Below are 27,985 nucleotides of genomic sequence, written 5' to 3'. Positions count from 1 at the left end.
CTGGACGCACATAGCTGCATTTTTATAAAGATCATGTGAACAGAGTGACACTACAACTGTCACCATGTGCCTACTTTGATACTGCACCTTTCAAAATGAACCATGGGAAAAGGCAGCCCAATTTATACTGGTAAAGCAATAATGTGCTTTACCAGTAATAAGCAAGCAATAAGCAATTAAAGCACTAAAGATAGCTGGTTGCATTAAAATTGAAGACTGGACAATTGCGGAGGAGCTTGGAATGAAAAGGATAACAAAATAACACCCCGAATTTTTAGCAATGTGGTTTTATTTACACATACATTTACTTGTCTTCTGGCTTATTGAAACAGTAGGTCAGACAACACTTGCCACAGTAATGTCTATCGAAGTGGCTGGCCATGAAAACTCCAGCACCACACTCTTCAGATGGACACTCGCGGCGCAGACGGTGAATCTTTCCATTCTCGTCAACCTGCAAGACAAAGCAAATATTAGTAAAGTCTTACACTGGTCTGCCAATTAACATTTTATTTCAGCACATCCAATATGCTTGCAAACAGTTTTGACAGGGCTTGCAGAACTGAGTGCTTCTCCTGCAATGAGCATGAGATTTATAACTTGAAAAATGAAAACCCACCTTGTAATATTTAAGCACAGCAAGTTTAACCTTCTTTCTCTTATGCTTGTTCTTTTTGGGAGTGGTGTAAGACTTCTTCTTTCTTTTCTTTGCACCACCACGAAGTCTTAGTACAAGATGAAGAGTAGATTCCTGTAAAATGGAATAAGAGATTAGGACTCTTGTGAAATCTACAACTTTGAACTGTGCAGAGAAAAGACTTGTAAATACACCCCAAGCATGCCATACTGTGAGTCTCCAACGCAGCAGTAACTCGCTCCAACAATTTAATATTCTTCTCCCTAGAGTCCGGCTATAGCAATCTCAAGACAGGTTTAAGGGGCCCTTTGTAAATTCACAACATTAATTCAAAAATAAGCATCGATCGTACTGCGGGTACAAATAGAGCAAGACCATCAATAATAAAAAAATAAGGAGCCCAAATGTATTTCCGGCAAGTGTTCCTTTTATTAGTTCACTTAGAGGGGGACATTACCCCACTTTTGAGGGAAATAGGGCCATGTACCTATATTGGCTGTTTTAATTTCTTACAGTCTTTAGCCACTGCAATTATCTGCACAGCTGTTTCAGATTTTATTAGAGTTGCACTGTCTAAGAAAACGCTATGAGCAATTATAACTATAAAACCTGCACAACCTTTAAAAAAAAAGTGAAATTCTAGGGTTATTACTAGAGATGGACGTTTGGGGTATTTGAGGTTTCTTTAAATTTTGCTTGAATGACTGCTCTATTTTTTGGTCTCGCCTGGCGTTGCAGCGCGCATACGCTGCTCGCTCTGCGAGGGCTTCTTAGCAGCAATACGGTTTCAGAAGAAGTGTCTCTCCTCTGCCTGTAAATTTCATTGGCAGGCGTCGTTTCTCGTCGCTCCTGGTTGCCACCCAGTCTTGTTTTGGCCCACCCACCCAAACTGGATGTTTTACTGGCAGCGTAACACAGTGGGTTTTACATTTACTGTAGGCACTTTTTTTTTAACCATTGCATGCGTCTTGTTATTGTATGCTTGAGGCGCCCTCTGCTGCGCTCGTGTTGCTCTGCCTTATGTTTATGTTATACTGACCCTTGTGAGCTTCTCCCCTTGTGCCATGTTGCATGCTTGCCTGCCCACTCCACCATGCACTGTCTGTTCTTTTCCTTTCCAGTTCTCTCTGCGGCTCCTCCCCACACATGCCCAGTGTTTCTTCAACCCCTTACATGATTTCACCCTCCATGTCCCTCCCCACCTGCATAATTTTTTCTCTTCCCGGCTGCAGTTTGTTTCTCAATCCATTTAGGAACCGTAAACAAAATGAAAGCAAAATCACTCTTCCAGCGCATTTGCGGCCGCGCTTGTTTTTTAATTATTTTTCCCCCAAGTTGGTGGCATGATGCTCTTGTACCCGTGATCGGACAGGGGGGCTCGTTTAATCCCTTGTGTGGAAGGAATATACAACTGGCCCCTTCTAGGTGGTTGCAGAGAATGGTGGTGTACCTGTTATACGGGGTGGGGGTGTTAGTTACACAAGTTTGTCAATTCTAATGCTAAACTTGCTTTGGTTCTTAAACCCGGTGGCAGTGGAGGCTCGTAAGCCACATTTTAATGCAGGGATGGAAGAGACTGCTGTTTCTCTGAAAAGTTCCTCACCTTCCCACCTCTGAAGTCAGATCGCTCCCTGCCCCACTCTTCTTGTTTAGCTGGTAATCGTGCAGCCTGGCTCCCTTCAGCAGCAGCCCCCCCTCCGTTTCCCCAGGGGGGGTGGTCTGCCAGGCGGGGAACAATGGCTGTAAAATGGCAGCCGCTCCTGTGTGGGAAACCTACTTTACTGCTTTGGGCATACAGCCGAAGCCGCACCCAGAGAGAACACCAAGTCAAACACTGAACAAGCATTAGCAAAGCCAATAGGTCCTATGCAAGAGCTACTGACGGGGTCACTGGAATTATGAGGGGAGGGCCAAATGTGGCAGGTAATATGCGGCACGAAAAGGCAAATCATGCAGTCATTCAGCATATCCTATATAGTATTACTTCATTATCTTCCAATTTTTACACTCTGTATAGGCTGCACATCAGTCAGTACCTGTTGAACACCAAAATATAGCAAGAAGCAACAGACAGCTGACCAGTCAACCTTTATAAAGGGCCTACCACTGCGCAGATACATGTAATTGCTATTTAGTAACTCGAACCATTTCAGAGAAACAATTTTGTTAAAATTTGCAGACTATGCAGCAGAGGAAGGATGTGACAAATCCCCAATTATGCACAAAAACAGCAGCCCCACAATCGCATAATTTCAGAGGTACTGGGTATTAACTTTGCCAATATGTTTTAGCCATGTGGTTCAACCGAGTGGCTTAGAGTGGAGTGAGCGAACACATTTTCACTTGAAATGACCATTATACATTTACTGATAAAACTAGACCACACACAAATGAGTGAGGAAATGGCATCGCCCAGTGTAACGATTTCTTTAGATCATAATAAAATAAGTTTCCAGCACACCTCAGAATTATTTAGAAGTTTTTTTATTATTATTAGGACTTGTATTGAGCAACAAATCATCCCCAAAGGGATCTCTTGGCACCATGGCTGCACACTACCGGTAACTTATGACAATATGCTGGTTAGAACATCCATGTTTTAAGCTGCTTCTTAAACTGCACCATAGTTGTGCTTTATTTGGGCCATGCTAGTATGGATATATTTTCAGTTTACTTAACCGCTTCAGTGCGGCACGAATTTTCGCGCTGTGCTGAAGATTCGAAAACGGGCGTGGTCGGGACGGAACAGTTCCGTCATCAGCACAGCCCAACCGACACTGATGACTGAACTGTTCCGTCATGAGCGTCTAAGGGGTTGAAGGACGTTTACATTTTGCTATGCGCTATAAAAAAAAAAAGCCTGTCCTTTCAGGATTGCCAAATAAAGCTTCTCACTTTGATGTTAGAGAAAGAAAAGTACACATCAATCTCCCTCAGAAGACTGAGCCACACATTTGACCTCGATCTTTGCATGCACAAAAAATGTGACAAGACGACAAAATGTAAAGGGACAGATCCATCCCAATAACAAGTGGTTAGGACAAATTTCAGAGCCAAGCTCAAAATAATCCAGAGAATAAGCACAAACAGCACACTGCAGTGGGTGTTTATATAGTTATACAAAGGTTGAGGAAGAGCACTAAACCCCAATAATACTTACTGTAATATGTGCCACTTTGGCGTGGTTACCTCATTTTTTTCCTAGATTCGGATGAAATTTTGACAGAAGTGCACTGGGTCCCTGCTATCCAGGTCCCCAGTGCCAGATGTTTCCCTAAAACTGTACAATTGTTCCCCCAGTTGGCAGTACCTTTAGTACTCCCTGTAAGTCCCTTGTAAATAGTACCCCTGGTACCTAGGTCAAGGAGGCTTAAGAGGGTCCCAAGGGCTGCAGCATGTATTGTGCCACTCTAAGGGACCCTTCAGCACCAACATGCAAACTGCCATTGCAGGCTGCGTGCCACGGTGCAGAGAAAAGTGAAGATAGGACATGGTACACCTCCTGTGTGACATGCCTGCAGACACTGCATGCAGTACAGTTAAGCCACCTCTACAGAAAAACTTACAGCCCTAAGGCAGGGCACACTATACTACATGTGTGGACATATATGCATGAGTAGATATGCCCCTGTGATTTCCAAGTCGATTCTTGGATATTACAAGTGAACAGGGAAGCCATTTTGAGAACATGTGCTGGACACTGATATTTACGAGTTTCCCAGCTACATGATAGCTTCAATGAAAATAGATGCTCGGTATTAAACACCTCTTATTAATAAATCCATCACTGGAATCAGTGCTGGTTTATTAATACTTGCACCCAGAGGGCACCTTAGAGGTGCCCCCTGAAAACCTACCAACTACTAGTCTACTGGCTGACTGGTGTAGACCAGCCTGCCACCACAGACCGGTTTCCGACCCCCTGCAGGTGAGAGCCTGCGCTCTCTGAAGCCAGAACTTTAAAGGCCGAAACAATGCCTGCTCTGTCCGGAGGTGTTGACAGCATATCAAGGAAGGAGGCTTCAAAAGGCATCTGGTGCCTTTCATATGCAACCCATGGCTTCTCCAGAAAGGAGTAAGGCTCCCACCCACCCCGGGCCCATTGGCACCAGGACAGGTGGGAAAATGAGCTAGTCAGGAGGCATGTTACCCTCTCAGGCTAGTTCCACCCCTAAGGTGTGCTTCCTGTTGACACAAAAGTTGAATTCCATCATCTTGGCTGCAGAAGAATTAGGCTCACTGGTCAGGATTATGCCAAATTATGACAGGAAGTGGTCATATAGATTGTGTAGACACACTAAATGGTAATTACCCCATGGCTATTACCCATCACTCCACTTAACACTCCAAAAGAAAGTATTTAGGAGGCACCCCATAGGCCAGGAACTCTGGATCGGAAGGATCCAAAAAAGGACAAAGCTGCGAGAATTGCAGACTTGTAATGCACCTTGCACCCCAAATAGGAGGTTACCAGAGGAAAACCCTCCAGCCTTAAAATTGGGTTACTCATGGGGACGGAATGGTAGTTTGAAACACTAGGTACCTCCCCAACTCCCCCAAATCCACACCAAGAGTATCCTCACTACCACAATAATTCCGGCAAATCCCTAATGGTAGGGAGTAAAAAACCCAAAAATGCCAGGATTCCCACTAGCTGGCGAAAGATTACCTATTAAAAAATAAAATGCTATCACAAAACGTAGTCAATCTTTTGCTTTATCTCATTAGTAAATTTCCATATTTCAGTGACAACTACTAACAGGTTTCTCAAAGTACAGGGCCAATAAACGTATGCCGAGCCATATCTTGGCAGGCAACAGAGACGAATGACCAGCACCATCCTTTGCAAAACAGTAAGCAGCTGCCTTAACTGTCAATAAGCGACTACGTTACTGCTAGAGACCCAGACCAGCAAGTACGTTCACAGGATGGTCTCTCCTTTGGCAGACCCCGCAGCTTTGAGACCTCAGGCTGACCTGCAGCAGTGAAAGACCCACAGGCCAAGTAGTATTTTTGCAACATGCTTATTTACTGCCTATAATAAATGACAAATGTGTTTGACTGAAACATTTCCATACTGAAGGAACTATATTGTCTTCCTCAAAGTCTAGCTTCATGCCCAACTGAACCGCATACAAACCATCACAAAGGGTAAGCCTGGTGGAGAAAACCACTCTCGGGCAGACTGCACCAGACCCGGACATCGACAGACTCCAAACTAACAAAGAAAACCACAAGGCAGGGTGTCTACATTATCACACGGAATCTGTCAAATCAAATATTATAATTCCAAGAACTGAAGTCTTCGCAAGTGATACTACACTACAGGCAACCCATATCTCAATATTCAGCTACAACCAAAACTAGAAATCGTATATCACGGTTATGTCAGTATTCAGTACTTCCTAGCTCTTCAGGTAGGATGGTCCTCTGCAAGTCAGTTACATATATGATTGTCACTATTGTGACTTCAACCATAAAGAATTTTTGTGCAACTACCTTTAGCTATGGCAAGTGTCAACAGCAACAGCAGTACTTCACATCCAGTTTTGCTTCATCCTACCATAACCTGTGTTATACAAGCATGACACCTTACATTCAACTTGGTTGCTCACGTTCTGCGTGTTACATTGAATAACGCTGCGGTCCGTTATTCAAAATGCTTTGCTTTACTTACATTGGTTGTAAAATCACTCACCCATCAAGTGGGCTACTGGGAATTCCCTTTTTGATTTGCAAATAATGTGATGATTTGCTGAATGCCTGATAAATTTTGCTTGATGATGCATAGTCTTTAATAACTAATTTGCTGCAAACTGTCACTAGCCCAGCACTTGCACAAACATTAAATCTCATTTCTAGTAAACTTGCAGTCGCTATAACTTATTCCCTAACAATTCCTTTAATATTAATAATTCAATATCTCCATTCCTAATGAAGTGGTCAATCCTTCAGAGATCTTCCAAGATGAACCGATTACCTGAAAATGAAAGCCTATAGCTTCTACTAACATGTCTTTTCCCGAAAACGCTTTATCCTGAATATGCTCCCTTTGGCTTCTGGGATTGTGAAGAAAGTTGCCTTTCATCAGGACAACATTACCAAAATGAGCCCATTTGCTCCTTTGGCTTTATATTGCTTCAAACACTACCACGAGCCATTTGTATACGACGTAAAGCCCAATAATCCAGCCCTCTCTCACTTAACTTAGCTATATTCCACCCACAGGGTATTTTTCCAAAGGAAAACTATGTTAAATATTTGACAGCTTGCGCTGCTCTGGAAAAGTTATCATAAACCTACAAGCGGTCTGAACTAGGATAGTTGAAAATGCGAGTGATATGCAAAGCCAATACATGCAAAGACACCCACACATTGCTCCTTGTTACATATAGAGCAGAATTCCTAAATGGAAACACTAATTTTCTTTGAGACTGGCTAACTTTTTGGCAATACTTTCGTTTTTCTGGGCACCCTGTATATTGATTAATTCCACGTCAATGAATGTCACGGCACCCTCACATGACAACTAGCCTTGAGAAAGCCCCGGCGCAAAGCGCCATGAGGGGGCGAAAAACGTGTCGGCTGTTCAGGTTCTATGCAAAACAATAAAGCTACCTTTCTGCAACGAAAAACAGCTCTGTCCTTTGTACTACAACTCCTGGGAACGAATATTAATTCTGAAAAATTCTTGAGATCTTCTTTGGAGTACACACTCATTTTTCCTTAAAACTTGCTTTGCTACGTGAAGCCCAAGAGGTCCAGAGCTTCGAGTGTGTCTCCTTTCAACAAAAATTACAGCTTATTCAAGCTTTGTTAAAGCCTTGGAATTCTTGGACCTTTGTTACTTTATCCACACCCTCCCATGACAAGCCTGCGATTAGTTGGATATGTTTGCAAACATATGGAACATGCATTCAAGATTTAAAACTAATAAATTGGCCCATCAGCCTCAGCACTGAAGTGAGACATTTTTCAGGTAGACTTGTTAGTTTGCAAGCAAAATGAGATCCCTCAGTCAAGAGCAGACAGCTGACCAACAGCCCAAAGCAGAGGTGGGCACAGGTAAAATGCGAATGCCTCCTTAACAGCCCAATCGATAAACCAGGCTGCCTGAAAGCATATATGTATTTGTTACGGAGGTTTTGGAAAACATAATTAGCAAATCAGCTAAAGCTGCCTCCAATCTCAACCAATTTTATACAAGGGTGCCTTCCTGAAAAGGATAGATTTTGACCCTTTACAAGGAAGCCCCTATTTGACTAACCTATTTCATATTACAAGCGAATACCTGGTTGGTCAATCTCTTTACGAGTTTTATTTATTTTCAGAGTTTTATATAGCGCGAACAAGATCTTTGCAGATATCAGAGCGCTTTACATAGACGGGTACATGAGGGAACAAAGTCAAATAGGTAGGTCGATAGTTCACACAGTACAGAAGGGAACATGAGGGAACAAAGTCAAATAAGTAAATCAGTAGATCATACAATACAGATCATAAAATTGGGTGGCTGCAAAGCAATCAAGTGGGTGTTAAGACAGCTCGTACAAATAGGTAAGGGGTCAAGCAAGTAATACAGATCATCGCAGGGTGTTGATAGGGTTCGAGATAGTAGTACAGGTGAATTTAGCCATGAGGATAGCTTTTACTTCTTTTTTGAAGATTGCAGTGGAAGAGATAAGCCTGGTTTCGGGAGGGAGTGAGTTCCAAATCCTAGGCGCCATTCCTGAGAAAGAGCGCTTGTATGTTTTCTCCTTCCGGAATCTTCGAGGTTTCAGCAGAAGATTGTTTGCGCCTCTCGTGTTTCTGATTCCCCCAGAGATTGTCAATTTCTGAGCAAGGTAGCCGGGTGAGTTTAGGTGTACCGCCTTGTGTGTCATGCAGGCTATTTTCAGATGTATTCTGGCTTCAAACGGCAACCAATTCAGGGATTTCAAGTCAGGGGTGATGTGGGAGTGTTTTTTTGACCCCGTGATGAGTCTCGCTGCAGCATTTAGAGATGCTTTTAGTGGTGCGGTTGTAGTTAGTGGGAGTCCGCAGAGGGCGGTGATGCCATATTCAATTCGTGGGATGATTAGTGCTTGCACCGCTGTTTGGAAGTCTTTGGCTGGGAGGTAGGGTTTAAGTTTCCTCAGAGTATTGATCTGGAAGTTCGCTCCCTTTGTTGCTTTGCTGACATGTTGCTGCATGTTGAGATTGGTGTCGAGTGTTATGCCTAAAGATTTTGCTGATTCCACGATGGTGGGTTGGACATTGAGTGCGGTTAGGAGTTTAAGCCAATGTTGAGTGGTGGATATCTTCGCTGGAGGTGCGATCAGAAGGAACTCTGTTTTCAGGGCATTGAGTTTGAGGTGATTGTCGGCAAGCCAGGATTGGGTGCATCTGATCGTTGAGTTCAGGAGCAGGATGTCATTGGGTGATTGCAGTTTGAGGTAAAGTTGGGTGTCATCGGCATACATGTGAAAGTGTACATTGGATTCTTGTAGCAAAGTGGTGAGAGGTTCCATGACTAGGTTGAACAAAGTTGGGGATAGAGAAGATCCTTGTGGGACGCCTAGCGTTACAGGTACTGGCGTGGACATCAGGTTGTTGCTCTTGAATTTCTGCGTCCTGTTGCGGAGAAAGGAAGTGAACCATTTGAGGACAGTTCCAGATAAGCCCATTCTTTTGTTTAGTAGTTCTAGTAGATTCTCATGTTTAACGGTGTCGAATGCGGAGGAGAGATCAAGAAGGATGAGGAGGCAGGTGTCATTTTGGTCTAGCATTTGAAGTGCGTCGTCAATTATGTGAGTCATAGCCGTTTCTGTGCTGTGTCCTGCTCGGAAACCTGACTGGTGAGGGTTGAGGAGATCGAATTGCTCAATGTGTTTAGTCAATTGTAGTTGTGCGCATTTTTCCAGCAGTTTGGCGAGAGTGGGGATATTGGTGATGGGACGGTAGTTGTTGAGATCCGCGGGGTCGGCTGTTTGTTTCTTTAGTAGAGGTGTGACCTGACCAACTTTGAGGGAGTCAGGTATGCTTCCTTGTTGGAGAGAGCTGTTGATGATTTTAGTCCAGAGAGGGAGAATCAGTGGGGTAAAGTCTTTTACTGCGAAGGCAGGGAGGGGGTCCGTGAGGTGATTGGATGGTTTCAGGGTGCTGAGTAATTTGCCAATTTCTTCTTCCGAATATGTGTCAAATGTTGACCATGTCGCATTGTTTTTTGGTTCAACGGGTGCTGGGCATTTGGGTTTGGAATAGAGGCTTGCGTCAGTGAGGAGATCGCTGTTTATTTTGTCGGTTTTTTGGATAAAGAAAGCAGCGAAGTCTTCACATGAGGGTACCACACGCCCAGTGTTGAGTGGTCGTGGTAGCTCTTTGGATTGAGATTTGATTAGCTCAAACAGTTTTCTCGGGCGGTTCTTTGCTTGGTTGAGTTGGAGGCGGAAGAAGTCCGATTTTGAGCGTTTTATTTTCCTGAAGTAGGCGTTTCTCTTCTTCTTCAACTCTTTTAGGTGCATTGCAGAGGGGGCTGATCTCCAGGTCCGTTCTGCCATTCGCATGTCTCTTCTGTCTTCGTTGAGACTCCCATCGTACCATGGTTTGGAGATTTTAGTGGCGACTCTTTTTAGTTGCATAGGTGCAGCCTCATTGATTATCGAAGTCATAGTGTTGAGATAGTGGTCAGTCAGCGTTTGGACGTCCGAGGCGCCTGCAGGAGGGAGTAGGAGATTGCAGCTGTTAGGGGGCAGAGAGCCAGGGTTGAGCTTTTTCGAGTTTCTTTTCCAGACCGTGGGCTTGGAGAGTTGCACAGGGTTGACTTTGACTTTTTCGTTGATAAAGAATGTGATAATGTGATGATCTGACCAGTCACAAGGTTGGATGGATTCGAGTTGGATAGAATGCTCCTTGGAGATGATCAGGTCGATGGTAGAGCCTTTCTCATGGGTCGGACTGTTGCATATTTGGGTGAGGTTCAAGGCATCGAGGAAGTTTTTAAGACTGTTTACCACTGCGTCGTTGCTATCATTCCAGCGGAGGTTGAAGTCACCAAGGTATATTTGGGTGAGCTGGCGACCGGAATTGGTTGAGATCATATCCATGATTTGTTGGGAGAAGGTGAGGTTGTCCCTGGGCGGGTGGTATATGCTGTGCAGAGTGCATATCGGTTTGCCCTCACTAATAATGTCGAGGCAGATGTATTCACAGGATGTTGGGGATGGCAGGGATGTGGAATTGACCTTCTGAACAGAGAGGTTGTTCTTGTATATGCATGCGATTCCGCCACCTATTTGGCCTGTTCTGTCGAGCCTGATAATGTGGAAGTTGGGAGGAACCAGAATGTCCATTATGGGTGTCGAGGATTCGGTTAGCCACGTTTCAGTCAAGATGATTAGGTCAATGTCCTGCGATAAGAGGAGTTCAGCAATGGCTGCTGAGTGTTTCGTCGCCGATCTGCAATTGAGAAGCGCGCATTTGAGACGGGGTGTGTAGAGGGTGTTAGATTGTTCTAGCGAGAGAGGGACTTTTCTAAGGTTATTGGGGATGGAGGCTCTGCTGTTTAATGTGGGTGGTCTAAGGGGATTTGGGTGTATCGTGGGAATGTTGCGGTGTGGGGTGCTTGTGTGAGTTTGGGGGGCTGGATCATAGGAGCGGAGAAGGGTGAGTGTGTCGAGGTCAGAAGAAGAGTTGTGGGTGCGGCGAGGGCGGTTGTTGCGGTTAAGAGCTGGGATTGATGTCAGCTTGGGGCAAAGCTGAGTGCGAGAGTTAGTCTGAGAGGTGGGGGACACATTTGGCGGGGAGGTGTGGCTGAGTGAGGCGTTGCAGGGGCGATGCTGGGGACTACGGGAATTGCTGCGCCTATGAGCAAGGTTTGAAGCCTGGTGTGGGGCGTGGTGAGGGTGGGGGACCGCCGGCGGGGTAGGAGGCAGGTTGGGAAGGGGGGTGGAGGTGGCTGGGTGGTGTATAGGGCGTGTGGAGAGTCGTTCTTTGATGACCTGAATGTCTTCTTTGATCTGAGTGAGGGTGGCCATGATGTGTTCCATCGTAGGGTAGGTGGTGGGGGTGGGGGTGGCAGTCAGGGGTGATTGGCTGGCCAGGGAATTCGTGTGCAGGCGGGGGGGGAGGGCTGGTGTTCGGGCAGGTCTGCGTTGTGTTGGAGCGTGGGATGGGGTTAGGGAGGTGAGAGGTTCTGGACTGATGGGGAGTGGATGGGGTAGGGAGGAAATTGATGTTATGGGTGGGGGCATTGGCGGTAGGCGTGGGGGACAACGTGTAGGCTGGGAGACTGGTAGCTGTGTTGGGAGGATAGTAGGGGCTGAGAGTAGGAGGGGGAGTGGGAGTGGAGATGATCCTGTTAAGGGGAGGGGGCGTTAAATTAGGAGAGGGAGTACGTTCTGCGCAGTTGATTGGTGGGTAGTGAGGACTGAGAATGGGGGGGGATAACGGGGGGGAATTGTCAGAATGCGTGTTGTTCTGGTGCTGGACTAAGTTGGGAGTGTTAAGTGTGGGGATTGTGCTGTCAGCGCCGAGCGGGGTGTTAATGCCCGCTGTAGGTGTGATAGGTGTGTTGAGGGTATGTGTGGAGGTCCGCACGTTGGTGGAGGGGGCGGGGGAGCGGGCGGCGTATGAGGGGGAGCGATCTATGTCTGTGATGGGGTGCTGAGTTGGGATAGTGAGGTTGTGGGTAGGGGATGGGAGGTCAGGGGTGGTAGGTGTGTCCCTGATTGAAAAGTATGCGGCTGAGAGGTCATGGTTGGTGGGATTGGGGGAGATATGCGTGTTTGTCCGTGACTTGGAGAGGTGTTCTTTGAAGGTGGGGAACATGTTGTCTAGCAGTTCCAGGTTCTTGTCTGTGGACTGTAATAGGACAATCCCGGTGTTGTAAATAGTGATGGTGGCTCTGCCTGGAAAGACCCGGGATGGGGAGATGGAGAGAGTTTGGCTGTGTGCGGATTTTCTAGTCGAGGAGACGGTGAGTAGGGAGAAGAACGCTTTTCTCCATTGAGCTCTGCGTGTGGTGTGGAAAATGATATCGGTGTTCAGGGATCCATTAACCGGTGAGAAGTAGGTGTCAGCGAAGGGCTTTTCCGAGTGTGACCTAAGGAAGTTGTGTTTAAAGCGTTTGGCGGCTTTTTTGGTGAGTGATGGTGGGTATATGATTTTGTATGTATGTTTGCCGATGGGGTCCATGTTGCGTTGCAGGATTAGGTGGGTATAGGAGGTTGCAGTAGTGGACTATAGTGGTACCAATGTGCATAAAGACAAGTTTGCAGAAAAACGGGTGCTTACAGTAGGAAACACAATGATAAGTTACAGCAAGCAAGATGTTATAAAGCAAAGTGACACTAGTAATCAACCAGCCTTTCCAGGGAATGAGAGAGAGCAGTGGGGCAAATACATACGGTAACTAGTAAGGTACAAGTTGTAAGAATAGGCATAATACTGATAAAATATAAGGGTAGGGTGCAATGGGTGAGTGCACTATACTATAGTTGAAATATTGATAGAATATGGAGGAAGGATCCAGATACACAATTTACAAGACTCAAAATTCAAAAATTGAGGGTGACACTGATTGTCAGTTCAAATATTGTGAGGTAGAAATCTGTGCATTTACAAATGTTCAGAATACAAGTGAAAGTGGCACTAGTGAGGACTCCTAATATACGAGGTAGTAGTCTGTGCATACAGGTGTTCAAAATACCGATATAGGTGTAGTACTACAATGACGTGTAAACACTCTGGCCTATATAAGGTAGTAATCTGAGCAATACAAATGTTTAGAGTAGAGCTAGAGCGTACTAATGCAGTGATGGCAAACACTCTTTCCTATATGAGGTAGCAGTCTGTGTAGTACATACATTCAGAAAAGGCTAAGAGAGCAATATTGCACAAATATAGTAATAGGTAGGCATTCTTTCATATTTGAGGTAGTAATCAGGTCTAAACAAATAATAAAACTATAGTGAGAGTATAATAATATAGGCATAGGCCGGCATTCTATTCTACTAGTCTAAAATACTATAATCCCATAGAAACTAGAGCCTAGACTAAGATGGCCGCCAAGTTGTGCAGGGAGTTGGTAAGCACAGCTTAACTTTCTTCAGTCTGACCAATCTGGGTTGATGTCCTTTCACCAAGACCGCAACCCAGCACATGAGCTCGATGAAGAGGCCACATGTCCTACAAGTGAGGATATTTCTACTCCAAGCTCAGCCACTTTCTACAGCGTCTGAGAAACCTTGGAAGAAAGTTACTACCTGCTACATTTCAGAACGTCTAAAATAAATCCATTTATGCAGGATGGCCAGTCAGTGGAATAGGTTATTCATTTTCTTTAGTATTGCGACTCTACCCTACATTGCTTTTTCGTACATTACAACAGGTCCATTTTACAGAGCCTAGGTGCTGCAGACGCTACTGCAAACTATACGAAATTTAATACAAAATGTTTATTCCCTTACGTTTCAATCCGCCCCAAACACACAAAGAAAATCAGACTTGTGCTATAGGATACAACCTAAGAGAGGCTTCGAATTTCACCAGCAGTAATTTACTAATTGGAAACATCTTTAAAAAACCTGCACACTCCAGTTTATTTCCAGCACTTCGCCAATTGCCACAGATAAAAAGAAGAGCATAAATAGCAAATTTGGGAAATATATGGGAACAAAGAGCACAATTTCATTAGATGGTATCGGGAAAACGTTCGTAAAGCAGGTGCACGGCGTATCACATTAAAACCCACCTTTTGAATGTTGTAATCAGACAAAGTGCGTCCGTCTTCCAGCTGTTTGCCAGCAAAAATCAGTCGCTGCTGATCAGGAGGAATTCCTATTTACATGGAGGGCATATATTAACACTAGTATTTAAGAAAAATTCTAACAAATATACAGTCAAGTAGCATACTGGTATTTCTATATAATCTGTTTGTGGATTCTTTGATGCGCTTTAATCTAGACAGCATGCTGATCCTTAACCCAAGGTTATATGTAAAACCAATTTCACTGATTAACGTGTTGTGCACTTAAGCAAACCATTCCATGCATACACTCCAGTTTATCTGTGGTAGATTAAATTAATTGGAGTTAGGAGTGATTATTAGTACGGCCACGGGACTATGAGCTCATGAAGATGGTTAGTGCGCTTAAAAGATGAGCTTAACAAGATAAGGTATTCCTAGGTTCCAGGGGCATGACTTTCAATGAAGAGGTTATTGTGTTATAAATTATGCATAATTTTCAGAAATGCTTGTACTCAGACATTATGGTTTCCTGTCCCTTCTCAGGCTGGATAGTAGAAATATAGGATGCTTTTTTAAATGAATACAATTGGGGGATGCAGGATTGTAGAAACGTTAGATGTAGTGTTATATTGGGTACTTAAGATGTCCTGCAGCACACAATCCCATGAAACTTCACATAATTCTGGCTTTATAAAATGTTAAATGGCTCTGGTTTAACACTGAACTAAATGGAGGGCAAGGAGAGCTTCATGGTATGGCTGTAGATTTAATCACCAGGGTGGTCAAAGGCTCCCTTTAGAAATGTAATAAAGACTCATCAAGGGCTACTAATTAGAGTTCCCAAATCACTACCATGTGTTAGATTATGGCGTTAAGGTGTGGGTACCTTTAGGGGAGGACCATTCCTTTATCGTTGTTGGGATCACAGGTAAGTACAGAATGCTCACACCTTTTTTGTGCCCCTGCGATGGTACGAGTTTTTGCTTAAATTCTTGTAGCCTGAAGAGGCAACCCCTGCACAAATGGTATACACCTATAAAATGTACCTTCACAACCTAATTATGGGTTGAAAGTTCTATTGGCCAAATGAATTGACATGCAGCTTGTCACAAGGAAAGTTTTAGGTTCCATAGAAAAGAACTGTCCGCATCCCTCCCCATGACCTGCTAAAGAATGGCTTACGTAGACTGGCACAATTTAAGAGACTACATTTCACAGGGCTTACAACTATACAAACTGGTTCTTAACCAAATGCTCTGACCAATATCTATAGCACGTGCAGGCCAGTGATGTTTATCACAGAAATAAATTATGTGAGATAAAGACTTAAAAACTTAGCACATAAACTGAAATCAAAGACAGTCTACTCTTCCTTTAGTGCGTCACAAGACATTATGTAGTTAAATCAGGCAAAATGGAACAAGTTCGCAAGAATACGGACCACAAAAGCATTGAGCGGGGGATGTTAACATACCTTCCTTATCCTGAATTTTAGCCTTCACATTTTCGATTGTATCAGAAGGTTCAACCTAAGAAACAAAACAGTTGAGCTATTAAAGACTAACTGCAGCAAGCTATGTCAAATTCTCACATCACCTAAACGAATAGGGTGATAAACTACATAGCAAAATATGAGGCTGTTGCCCAAAGGCCTAGTTCACAAGCCATTAAATGAAAGAAACTACGTACGAAGGTTGCTAAATAACAAATAGAAGCAAAGTTATGGCAACATATGGATAGTCAGTGACACATCAATACATTACGATAGAAATATGCAAATCTTTCAAACAGCCGGACAGACAATGAGGTGCAGATGTTCATCAAGACCAATTTGCTTGGAGAATACAGAGAGATCAGGAAACAAACTGCCACTCTTGAGACAGCACCAATTAGGATTTCCAACCTGAACAGGTAATCGTTTTTCCAAGGGTCCCAAATTATAAATTAATAATTCCTCTGGAACATGGTGCAAATTGCTTTCCTTCTAGTTTAATTGTTTAGTGTTCCTAGGTGAGCATTTTTTTTTAATTCTTTATACAGGATATATATAGCTTGAAAGTCACTGCTCGTATCACTTCCTGCTAAGAGAAATTGGCAGCTAATCTTAGACTTCAGTAAACCACAAGTTCTAATTTACTAATTGCTGGCGACATGAATACCAAGGTTTCAAACAGATCTCTGGGTTTACAAAAATGAAATGAATATTCTTGAGATTTTGCTGGCTATAGAAAACTCAAATATTAAGAGGTACACGGTTATTGTGTTCATAAGTGGCGAGGAGGTGCGTTGTATGGAATGGGCAAGTGAACAGTGACATAGCTTTTCTCAATTAAAATGAAATACTACCTCTACATTAGACTAGATTTAAAGGCTCTTATAACTACGCTCATCTAACATTTTTTGCAAAAGTTCCAAATATCTTTCAGTTCTTAAAAAAAGTCTTCCATTGGAATATCGAGGAGGGCGAGGGACTGGTAGAGGAGATCAAGATTATATTGGTTTCCTCATTTGGTCACTATACAAGATAACCTACTTGGTGAATGAAAGATTTGGGTTTTCAACACAAGGGTCATGTGAAAATTATAAAAATGTTGCTGAGTGTGGTGCAGCGTACAGTGCAAGGCACAGTGGGTAACAATATAGCAGCAAAGAGTGTGCAGCGGCTATCAGCTGGAATTTAATTGACTAGTAGCAGTTGAGCACCCCTACCCTACACCGGGTGCTTTGGGGAGGCACCGAACAAGCAAGGAAGATTTCAGAACGTTGATGTCCAGTACAGAACTCCGCTTTTAACATCATGCATGGCAAGGGCTAAACCAAGGAGATAGGGTTGGCTTAAGATTCGCTGGACAGGACTTCCACTATGCTATATTAAGCACTCAGATTATGCATGGTGACCTGTTGCCATCCTTGTGTCTACTCCAATGTGTATGGAATGCTAAATACTTTTGCTGTACCAAGTCTAGACAGCTGTTGTATGCAAAAAAAAAATTTTAGGTCTCACCTCTCAATGCGCATTGAGCGAGACTAGAGGGGCGTAAATAAGGTTTACCTAGACTGGCGATTGACTGCCGATTTGATGCTGTGCCCGTGCACTTTTAGGTCAATGCGCAAGTGCATTGACCTAAAATGAGCGTGCACATCATCAAATCGCCATTTGTTCCCCAGCAGCACTCCTCCCACACCTTTGAAGTGAAGCTTAGCTTCACTTCAAAGGCCCCTGCTGCTTCACACTACGGCCGTGTCTCTCCCCCATCGCCGCTCTCCCCTCCTAAAATGCGCGTGCACATCATCAAATCGCCATCTGTTCCCCAGCAGCACTCCTCCCACACCTTTGAAGTGAAGCTTAGCTTCACTTTAAAGGCCCCTGCTGCTTCACACTACGGCTGTGTCTCTCCCCCATCGCCGCTCTCCCCGCTCCGCCCCCTGCTGCAGCTGTGTCCCATTTCTCCTCCCCCTCCCCAGAGCAATGCCCTCCGTCTTGTTTACCAAATGGTCACTCCCACAGCCTTTTGCTTGTTTAAGAGTTTGCGAGCAGTCTATTTTTTTTCGTCTTGTGTGCAAACGTCTTATCTTTTGCCTTTTGAAAGTATCATGAAAAATAATTATTTTCACAATGTTTTCATAGTCCATTTCAAGACCCTCAAATTTAATTAGCTGCTTAGATAGCCGTTCAATTTCGCTCTTTTTAAAAAGCGTGCATGAAAACTTGTTCGCTTACTTTCTGATTCTGCTACTTAGACAGTTCCGTACGATTGCGGCATGGCTTGCTTTTTGAAGGTACTAACACCCTGTGCCAAGGGTGCATGCATGTGGGTTGGGTGTAGCAGTAAGTGCAAAGGCATTTTTTTCTTGACATTGATATCGGGGATACTTTAAATATGGCGAGGCTGGGTGTGGTAGTTCCCTACACTGCTCTTGCTGACTGCAGTGATATCTTAGCACTTAAGCAGCAAGGGTATGCTGCAGTCAAAGTAATACGAAATGACGTCAACTTTGGGGGAATGGCTTAAAATATAATTTTAACTCGAAGTTTGTGCCTTGTGATTATTTTTTTTCTGTTTTCATTGGGCTGTTTCTTAATTAGCGCACGTTAAATTGTAGGCAACATTTTCGGTTTGCACTCAAATTTGAAAAACAGCTTCAAAGGCGTTCAAAGTTATGTTTCTATCGGAGGCTCGAAATAAATGGGAAATATACCATGTAATAAATATATAAATTCTAATAAAATTGAATGTATTTGTAATGCTATTTTAGCATATTAACTTTTTTTATCATTGCATCCTCCTATATGAAATCTGATCTTGTGCTTTTGTGTCTTTAGTGGTATAGCAGTAATGAATGGCCCTTGTCAGAACTTTCATCTCTTTTCATTGATCTGCACTTGTTCTGTAAGCTCCCCAGTTCATTGTCTGGTTCTGTACTCATTAACAGGAAGTAGTGGTCTTTATAGTTCGCCAGAGACAGCGCATGCACTGTCAGATCTATTAAGGTTTTACACACAAAAAAAAAATATTCAGAAAAGGGATTGGAGCCCACCCATTGGTTTTTTATGTCATCACTTTCATTGGTATGGTTTTCATTCGTTTGCAACAGCAGCTGGTTTCATTTTGTACGTCACCTCAGGCAGCTTTGAGGAAATTGGTTTCACCCATTTAGATTCGACATACAGACAGCAACAAAGAGTCAGAGATTCTTTCAGTGTTGGTTTGTATTTGCTTGAAGGTGTGGCGACCTTTGTGAGCACTGGATGTATGTATATGTGTCAAAACCTTCATGCATGCACTGGTTTGTTATCTGTGTTTGTGTGTATGTATATTCTGTCTCCGATTCCATGCACTGGCTGAATATAAGATAATTCTCTTGTTTTGCCATTGCTGTTCTGGTCCTGTGTATGTAAATTTGATGGCTGTGCCTTGGCTTGCACTCACAAATAACAAGTATTATGCCAAATTACGTAAGCCTGGAGCCACGCTCTGCCCACGTGTGTAATTCGAAGGGAGTATGACCAACAAAGAACAGCACGCATGCTGATAATGACAATGTTTGGCAGTTGCATTTACTGCCTTCATTCTGTTTCAGTCCCTGAATGCACCTATACCACACCCACTGCCCTGACAAGGGTACTGTGAGCTTTAAGAATCATAACTCAGAAACAAACATTTGCGTAGTCCATATCGCGTCTATTTGAGATCTATTGGCTTTGTGCTTTGTCAGTGTTTTTTAGGTCTCACCTGTCAATGCGCATTGAGCGGAGCGAGACTGTAGGGGCTTAAACAGACTAGACTGAAGATTTGATGAAACGCATGTGCGCTTTTAGCTCAATGCACAAGCGCACTGAGTTAAAATGCGCGTGCACAGCATCAAATCGCCAGTCTTCGCCATCTGTTCCCCCTCCCCAGCCGCCAGCACCCCCCTCTCTCTCACGGCCACCAGGCCATGTTATTTTGCTCGCATTTCACAATGGATTGCTCGCATTTCTCCTCCCCCCTCCCCGGCCGCCAGCACCTCACCTCTCTCTCACGGCCGTGTTATTTTGCTCGCATTTCACAAAGCCTTGCTCGCATTTCTCCTCCCCCTACCCGGCCGCCAGCACCTCCCCTCTCTCTCACGGACGCCAGGCCGTGTTATTTTGCTCGCATTTCTCCTCCCCCTCCCCAGCCGCCAGCACCTCCCCTCTCTCTCACGGCCGCATTATTTTTTCAGCCTCCCCCTTTTCATTTCTCTCCTAGCTTCGCCCATTTCTCCCAATCACTCTCTTCTCTCACTCTCATACCTCGGTGTCAGTCTCTACTTTCCCGCTCCATTCCTCTAAATGTAAACAGAGACCCTCCCCCACACACACCACCGCCACAGTGCCCGAACCTCCAATGCTCGCAGCCTCCATGGTCCAAACACACCAAGCAAATCTAGAGGGAGGTTTTAGTTTGAATGACTAAGTGCTGTGGCAGCACCCTCTCTTCAGTGTTGCATTCCAAATGCTATTGGTGTCACATTCGCGAAAGTTATAACTATTGGCATTGTAAATGACAAAGCTATCAATTCAGCTGTTTTAAAAACCAACAAATAAAATATTGGTCATTTACAAGACCAATAGCTCCAACTTTTCTAATGCGAGACCTATTGCATTTCCAATGCTTGTTTAAAAAATGGTGCAGCAGGGGAAGTGTTTGTCAGAGTGGTGCAGAGTACAGTGCACTGGCGAGAAGCAGTGTATAGTTAAGTGGTATATGCATGGTGTGGTAGCACACTAACATTACAGCCAACACCTTAAATTGAAATCACCATTACATTTAAAGACACAGTTTCACTGATAAATGTATACAGCGGACAAACGATAATGTGTGGTTAGGTCATAACCTAGTGTACGGATGTAATAGTTTAATAAAAACCACATACAGCCTTCCTGAAGCACCCCCCCACCACACACAGCTGGCATGATTGTCACATAAATCCTCTCACTTTGAAGTCACAGAAAGAAAAGTAAACCTCAACCTCCCCAGGAGAGAGCCTGACGTTTGGCATCAGTCTTTGAATGCACAGCAAATTTGACAAGATAAGAACGGCTACTCAATTTATACAGGCTCTGTCTGATATCTTGGTTGAACAGAGCTACAGAAGGCTAATTTCAAACTGCTAGGTGATTTAAACCTACGCTTAGAGGATAGTAGATGTCAAGGTGCAAGGAATTAATACAGGATCAATCTGCGATTCAGCTCATACAACTGGTAATTGGTACTACAAACAAAAGGCCATCTCCTTGACCCAATTTTAACTAACATTCTTAATAGGATGCCCTTCTTCCAGAATGCTGGTCAGATCGCTACATTTGTTGTTCTGTTTTACCTTTATAGAGATTGCAGGAAAAGCTCACATGTAAAACAGTTACCATTAGGTCGCTGTTGGTTGAAATTGACTGCGGCTAGCTGGAAAGCACCCTCTTAAATTTTATCCCAGAAATAAAGGGTGAAATATCGGAAATGATCTTAAAGTTTGGTAATTGGATAAAGGATTTGCTTGATAAACTCATTCCCATCAGATGGCGCAAGACAAGGAGATCACAGTGCCCCCCCCCCCCGCTTTAATAAGCAACTAGCAGAACTTAAGGAAATGAAGAAAAAAATGATACAACTAGCAAATTAAACAGGACATCAGTAAACAAATTGCCATTATGCTATAAAGAGAAGCAGGAGCCACTACTCTTGGCCTAGGATTTACAGTGTCAAAATAACTAATCAAAATAGTCAATTTTTTCATGAAACCTGCCAAGAAACACTGCTTTCCGTATCTGAATATCAATACAATATGCTGGCAAATTTCTCTTGAAAAAGTTAATTTACACCTCCTTGGTAGGAAATATAGAGCATAATGATTCAGTCAATTGACCCCCTCAGGTCCATATGATCAAGGAGAAATATTCAGCCTTCCTGGATGATAGTAAGGAAGATATTGATCAGATTATGAAAACAGTAAAATCAGGATACGCGCTTGACCAGGCATCTCCTGCCTTACAGATGAAAGGGGAAAACACAATCTACCAGGTCCTAATTTATAGTTTTTATTGGTCACCCAAGACTGCCCTCTTGGAAAGTTGCGATTATGAGACCTCTATTAAAGAAACCACTGCTACAACCCACATCAGTAGAAAATTACAGGCTAATTTCCCTACTTCCAGGAGCCTGTAATATACTAGAAAAATATTGTTTACAGGCACCTCCCCTCATTTTTGGAGAATTATAAATTACGTACTAAAACTGGATTCCACTCTGGAAGCCATATAGAATCAGCATTTTTAGCAGTTACAGAAGAGTTGAAAAAATTGTTTTTATCAGGGCAGATTAGCTGCAGTAATATTACTAAATTGGAGTGCAGCCTTTTATACCATTTCCCACCTCAATCTACTATGGAGATTAAGAGAGGCTGGAATTACAGGTTCAGCCTTTGAATGACTTGCCTCTTTTCTGAATAACAGAAGCTTCCAAGTGTACGAGGAGCTTTTCTTCTCAATCATACCCTCTAAAATATTTCTCAATCTGTTGTCAAAAGACTTCAAGTGATACAAAATGCAGCTACGTGGAAACTGCTTAAAATACCTAAACGTAGTTCTATTTCCAGTAAACTGGCTTCTTTTACACTGGTTGCCGGGATCTACGAGTATACAGTTAATGGCCGTCTGTATAGCCCATCGGGCTTTGCAGAAGGACCACCAACTTCATCAACACTTGGTCTGTTCTTATAGCCCAAGAAGATAGTTAGGCCGATCAAGGGATACAGTCCTCGAAGATTAAAAAAGGCTAGGGAGCGGAGGACACTTCTGTTTATTTAGCTCCTAAAATATGGAACACCCCACCGGCTGCATTAAGAATGAATAAGGATGAACTAACCTTTAGGAAACAGCTGAAGACCGCATTGATATTCACTTAAGGGCTAAGGATTCTGAGACTTGTATGAGTTTTATTACCCTCGTGAAATGGGAAGAGGAAGTGTGAAGGTAGAGGAGGGAAAGAAGAGTAGAGACGTGGGGGGCAGTGCAGGTCTGGTGAATGTTTATATGTCTAGGCTCCAGCTCCCGAGGCCTGGTGTCGTGGGTTGTCTATGGGGGCTTAAAAGGCCCTAGGTGCTCATCTAGGGAGGGCCACATCTCGCCTCTGTGTGGTTGGTTGCGCTCCTTGCTGTGATGTCCGCCCCTCTGAGAAAGGGGACCCAATTGACCCAGCTTTTGAATGTCGCTTTCCCTGTGTCCTTCCAGTTCGCTAGTATTGTTTTGACAGCTGCTGTGAGTAGAAGGTCGATCAGGTCACGGTCTCCCTTGGAATCTATGTCCGGGGCCATGAAAGCGGTGGCTAAGCTCACGAAGTCTGGCTGTATGCTGTGACCCACTATCCTATTGATGAGGTCTTTTAGACAGGAAGGGAAAGCCAGTTGTTAAACTGGTTTTAACAAGGCAAGGCCCGCTTGGTGGACACACCTCTAGGTTGGGCTAGAGAGCTCTGGCACCAAGAGAGGGGCTTTGCCATGTTGGGAGTGGGCAGAAAGAGCATTTTGGGATTGCCTGATGCCATACTTCCCAGAAAGTTATCATCCGGGAGGGAGTGAACCTGGCAGCCCATTGCCTACCAACCACAATCTACGCAAAAACCATTTTGGAGCATAAATAGGGCACCCCTGGCACACAACTCCAGCAAAACTGGATGGTCTGTCCTGCTGCACCAAGTTTCCAGCAAAGAGAGGCTGCACTGACATGGGCTGCACCTGCTGGGTAACAAAGAAGAGGGACTGTGCCTGCTGTGTCCTGCTTAAGAAGTAGTAGTCTCCAGAGCCCAGCAAAAGCAAAGACTCAAAGGGTCAGCCCTTGTTAGCAGCACATGAACACAACGGCTGAAGAAACCTGCTAAGTTCGGATGGTAGCCCAGATCAATCCTCCCGGTCATCGCGCAGGACCCAGGACCAGAAGCATATAACTTGAAGTCTGCTGGACCAGAGGGTCGTTGGAATGCAGCTTAGCCGCCTAGAAGGCAGGCAATAGCCCGGAGACGGACTTTGTGGGATGCTGAAACCTGTACCCAGGACCCCTCATCTTTGTACACCTAGTACCCACAAGACACCACCCCCGCCCCCACACACCAGAAATGCTGTAACATTTTGTGGTAGTGCACATTTACAGGGATTATTCTTTGCACCTATATCACTTTGTAAATGCTGGTTCCACTATAAAATGGTGTACTTTTGTGCGCGAGTCCCTTCTTTGTTTTCAAGGACTATGTTATTTTAGTGTTTATGTTAATACCCCCAAAGCACGAAACACTGGCATTCGAGGATCTACATTATGATGTATGGGTCAGATTTGGTTCTTGGATGGTGTTATTATATACTCTTAGCTTTAGCGTGGAAACAGCATTGCGCTTTTTCTCCCCTCTTCATTTTAGCTGGTCTATCATGAACATAATTGTGTAGACTATGTTAGAGTGTATTAACAACCCGTGAAAGACTTGCACATACTCACTGAGACTTGGTAAGCACAATGAATACGTGCTTCGGATGTATACTGATTTGAGATATTTTAACCAGACTATACTGCATGACTAATTGGATAGTCTTATAATTTTTATCATGTATAGGTGTTTGTGAACTTGTTTCCACTTTAGGATTATGAGCCTTCTGGGTACCGCCTGTTGAGAAAAATAAATATGGTGGTACTCTGTCTAATTGTCATAAACATAGGCAAGCGGGTAATACATTCAACATGATCATGCAGTGTGGTGTTGTCTATGTCTTACAAGGGTGTGCTCGTTGGCATGTATTCATACCTAGTTATTTTTTTTTTTAACTAGACTGACTGCAAATGAATATTCTTTCCTTAACACAGGGGTACACTACATTCGGTACAACTATTTCAATATTTGACTTATTGGTTGACACTTTGGGATGGTATTCGAGTTCTACGATACATAAGTAGACTGAATAAAGTTTTGACTGACTTGTTACATAAAAATTATAGACTTGAAAAAAGTCTGCCTTAGACGAAACGCATGTTGGCTGTACATTACAAGAACATTCATTGGAAACTGGAAGTCTACCGATTGATCGTTGTATATACTCATGGATCACTGGAAACTTTAGAAATAAACCAGAGAAGACATTACACATTGGTGGCCGTTTATTACTGCAAGGAAGTGTTATTCCATGCGGTTACTATTTGGAGATGCTACGGTGTGATTCTCTAACTAGAGGGTGGTCTTGCCTTCATTTCATTGCTTCGGTCTCTTTAATGGTAACATTTAATGGCAGCTAGCTCTTAGCCGCTAGTTTACCCTTTAAAAGCACATTAGGACGGCTTCGGTTCCAAATGGACCCCTAAGTTCCTGACCATGCAGCACCCCTGCAAATCTCTCTGGGCGGAGCGTTACGCCTTTTGCTTTCAACTGGGCTAGGAACCCCTCAAATTCGCCAACACACAAGCTACTCGCCAAGCAAGCCAACAACGAAAATATGATTTATTGAACGAAAGTGGTAATTTGAGGCCCCAACAATTTACAGAACTTCAGCATTATTACCAGAGTGTAACAAAAAGGAACATCCCAAATCTTGGTGGGAAGGTACCAGTACTTAGGTTACTGTAAACTGTTTTTCATTCCACACCTAGGCAAGTTCCAGTCCACAACATACAAGGTACCTCTGGCTTCCGAAGCGCTCTCCAACCTTCAGCCGATCAGTACTCATTAGATTTAGTCCTTGGTTGCTCCCTTCCACCTCATAGCCGCTATCCCTCCTTCCTCAAAGCAGCTGAAGTCACTGACCAAATCCATACAGTTCTTTAATTTCAATCAGACTCAGAACTAGGTGCCCTCCTCACTCCATGTCACTATAATCTTCATCCCTTAACTTTTCACATATGAATCATCGATTACACAAGTATTAATCCAATTAGTTCAATAAAAGCAGCTACAAAACCCATAATGTATTAGGTTGTCGCACAAGTCCAGGAATATAAATAAGTGTCTGCAATGACCTGGAAGTAGGTCATCCTACTCCGGTATATCTCGTGTGTGTACAATGAAAAGGCATGCAACATAACACGAATGCACATCTGTATCACCAGCATGCCCAGTAAGAGCAACTAAAATGTGCACTGCTGCATGACAGCGTATACCTGACCATCAGGAATCTAACCAAAGATCACCATGCGCATAAGGCACGGTACAAACATGTCAATTTTTGCCCAGATGTTACAGTTCTACTGTAATAGCTAATAGATAACGCATTAATACTAAACCCACCACTGGCAGCTGGGTGCCATACCAATATAAAATACAGTTTCACAACGATCGCAGCGGACAAGCCAACTGAGAAAAATGCAGGCTTGGGGAGGCAAGGCAAACTTAGAGTTGGGAAGGCAAACGTAGAGTTAAGAACGTTGTAAGGAGCCATTGAGCTTCATGCATTTTTGTAAAACGGTATCTGAAGTTCTGTGTCTAGAAATCAAAATAATACCAGGAGTTTTCATTGAAAATGCATTACGGAGGGGGGGTGGGGGGGGGTTAACGTAGTTTCTGGCTACAGTAGTTAACACAAGTTTTAGTAACGTACTATATCTGCCAACAATTCTACCATCGACCCCGAGCACATGCCCAAAAAAACGATAGGATGTATAACGATTTGATATTACACAAAATAAGTCTAAAGCCTAAAGTACACCATCAGGATTTCGGTGCAGAAATGTACTCCGTTTTCTGACAAGAGTGCAAGAAAATACTAACGTGCATGCTACAGTGTATTGTCCAGTAAAAATGATGGCAACACATCCTGACCTCAGAACTGCTGTTGAGCTATCAGAAACAAGATCTCTTTCCAAACTAGCTTTAAAAGTTCAGATCCAAATATTACGAGTACTTCAGCAAAACTTCCTCGTAAAGCACGTGATTATTATACAACGCTCAAAAAGTTAAACGGCAAATTAGATCACTACTGAGCTACATATCACCGCCACCAATCTTTAATCTGTGCACATTAAAAGCAGATTCTTTTTAACCCGAGCACATGCTTGTAATAGCGTGCATAAATCTTGCATACAATCTTCAGAGACACCTGACCAAGTCCAATTCTTGCAAAATATACACAATAGCAATCCCTCAATAAAAGGCAGATAAATGCGCTCCACATGTCATCGCTAAAGACCCCATAAATATTTCACAAGACAGCCAGTTATCCTTAAAAAAACCAGCTACATACTACGGGTGAGGCAGATATTATAAATGGGCAAAAAGCAGGGCGGGTTACAGTCTGGTGCTTGATGTCACAGAGGGCAAGCAAGGGCTCGTGAAAGGCAATATGAAAGCATTTCACTGCAAAACGGACAGATGAGCACTGATCACGACACTGATAGCGACATAGAATATCACACTTCAGACAAGTGACAGACCTTGAGCTCAACTAAATACTGGGTAAGAGTACTCAGAAAATACAGTAATGTCAAAATAATACCCAATTATAAATGCCATCCAGTGGAGGAAAAGTGGCGGCAGCGAGTAGGCTCGGCCACACACGTGTTGTTTGAAAGACTTGGCCTCGCCGAAGGTTTCGAAACTGGGACTCAAGCTGAATGCCACAAGTCTGCCCGAGATCAGAAACTAGGTAGGGCGAGTCGAGCACATGAGCTTCAGGGCCAGGTCCCCAGTCACACTCTACCGATCCGGAACACAAGCCCGCATTATTACCGGAGGCCCCCGGTCACTCACCTCTAGGGTGATGGTTTTGCCCGTCAGGGTCTTCACGAAGATCTGCATGGCGGCGGCTCCACCTGCGGAGTAACACCGAAAGGTTAGTAAAGAGACGACCCCTCTCAGTTGTTTCCAAAAAACCGGAGCAATGCAGCACTCACCTCCTCCCAATGGCGGACGGCGAGAAAAGGACCTCTTGCGCACGCTACGGGGTTTTCCTGACGCCGACGCAGGGTGCACAGGCGTCCTGCGCACTGCCTGCCAGGAAAGGCATTTGTTCAAAATATGAAAAAAACATTGTTCAAAATACTCTTCCTCGGCAGCTGCTTGGGAAGTGTTATCCAGCGGAGCCTTTGGCGTGGTTTAGGTACTTAATTAACGTAAATTAATGTTTAATGGAAA

At 43.8% G+C, this 27,985-nt stretch overlaps 1 protein-coding gene across 1 annotated transcript; it reads right to left on the bottom strand.

Annotated features, from left to right (window-relative positions):
• Positions 1–259: 259 nt before the first annotated feature.
• On the bottom strand, positions 260–27,832 carry RPS27A (ribosomal protein S27a). Its single transcript, XM_086927654.1, has 6 exons — positions 27,745–27,832; positions 27,602–27,663; positions 15,841–15,895; positions 14,370–14,455; positions 620–751; positions 260–454 (listed from the first exon to the last, which is right to left on the bottom strand). The coding sequence occupies exons 2-6, from the start codon at positions 27,647–27,649 to the stop codon at positions 305–307; spliced, it is 471 nt and encodes a 156-aa protein (XP_086783780.1). The 5' UTR covers positions 27,650–27,663; positions 27,745–27,832; the 3' UTR covers positions 260–304.
• Positions 27,833–27,985: the final 153 nt, after the last annotated feature.

Source organism: Lissotriton vulgaris, chromosome 6, assembly GCF_964263255.1.
Source record: "Lissotriton vulgaris chromosome 6, aLisVul1.2, whole genome shotgun sequence".
NCBI classification, from domain to species: Eukaryota; Metazoa; Chordata; class Amphibia; order Caudata; family Salamandridae; genus Lissotriton; species Lissotriton vulgaris.
Note: the sequence above shows the minus strand (reverse complement) of the source record. Positions and strands in the feature narration are given on the sequence as shown.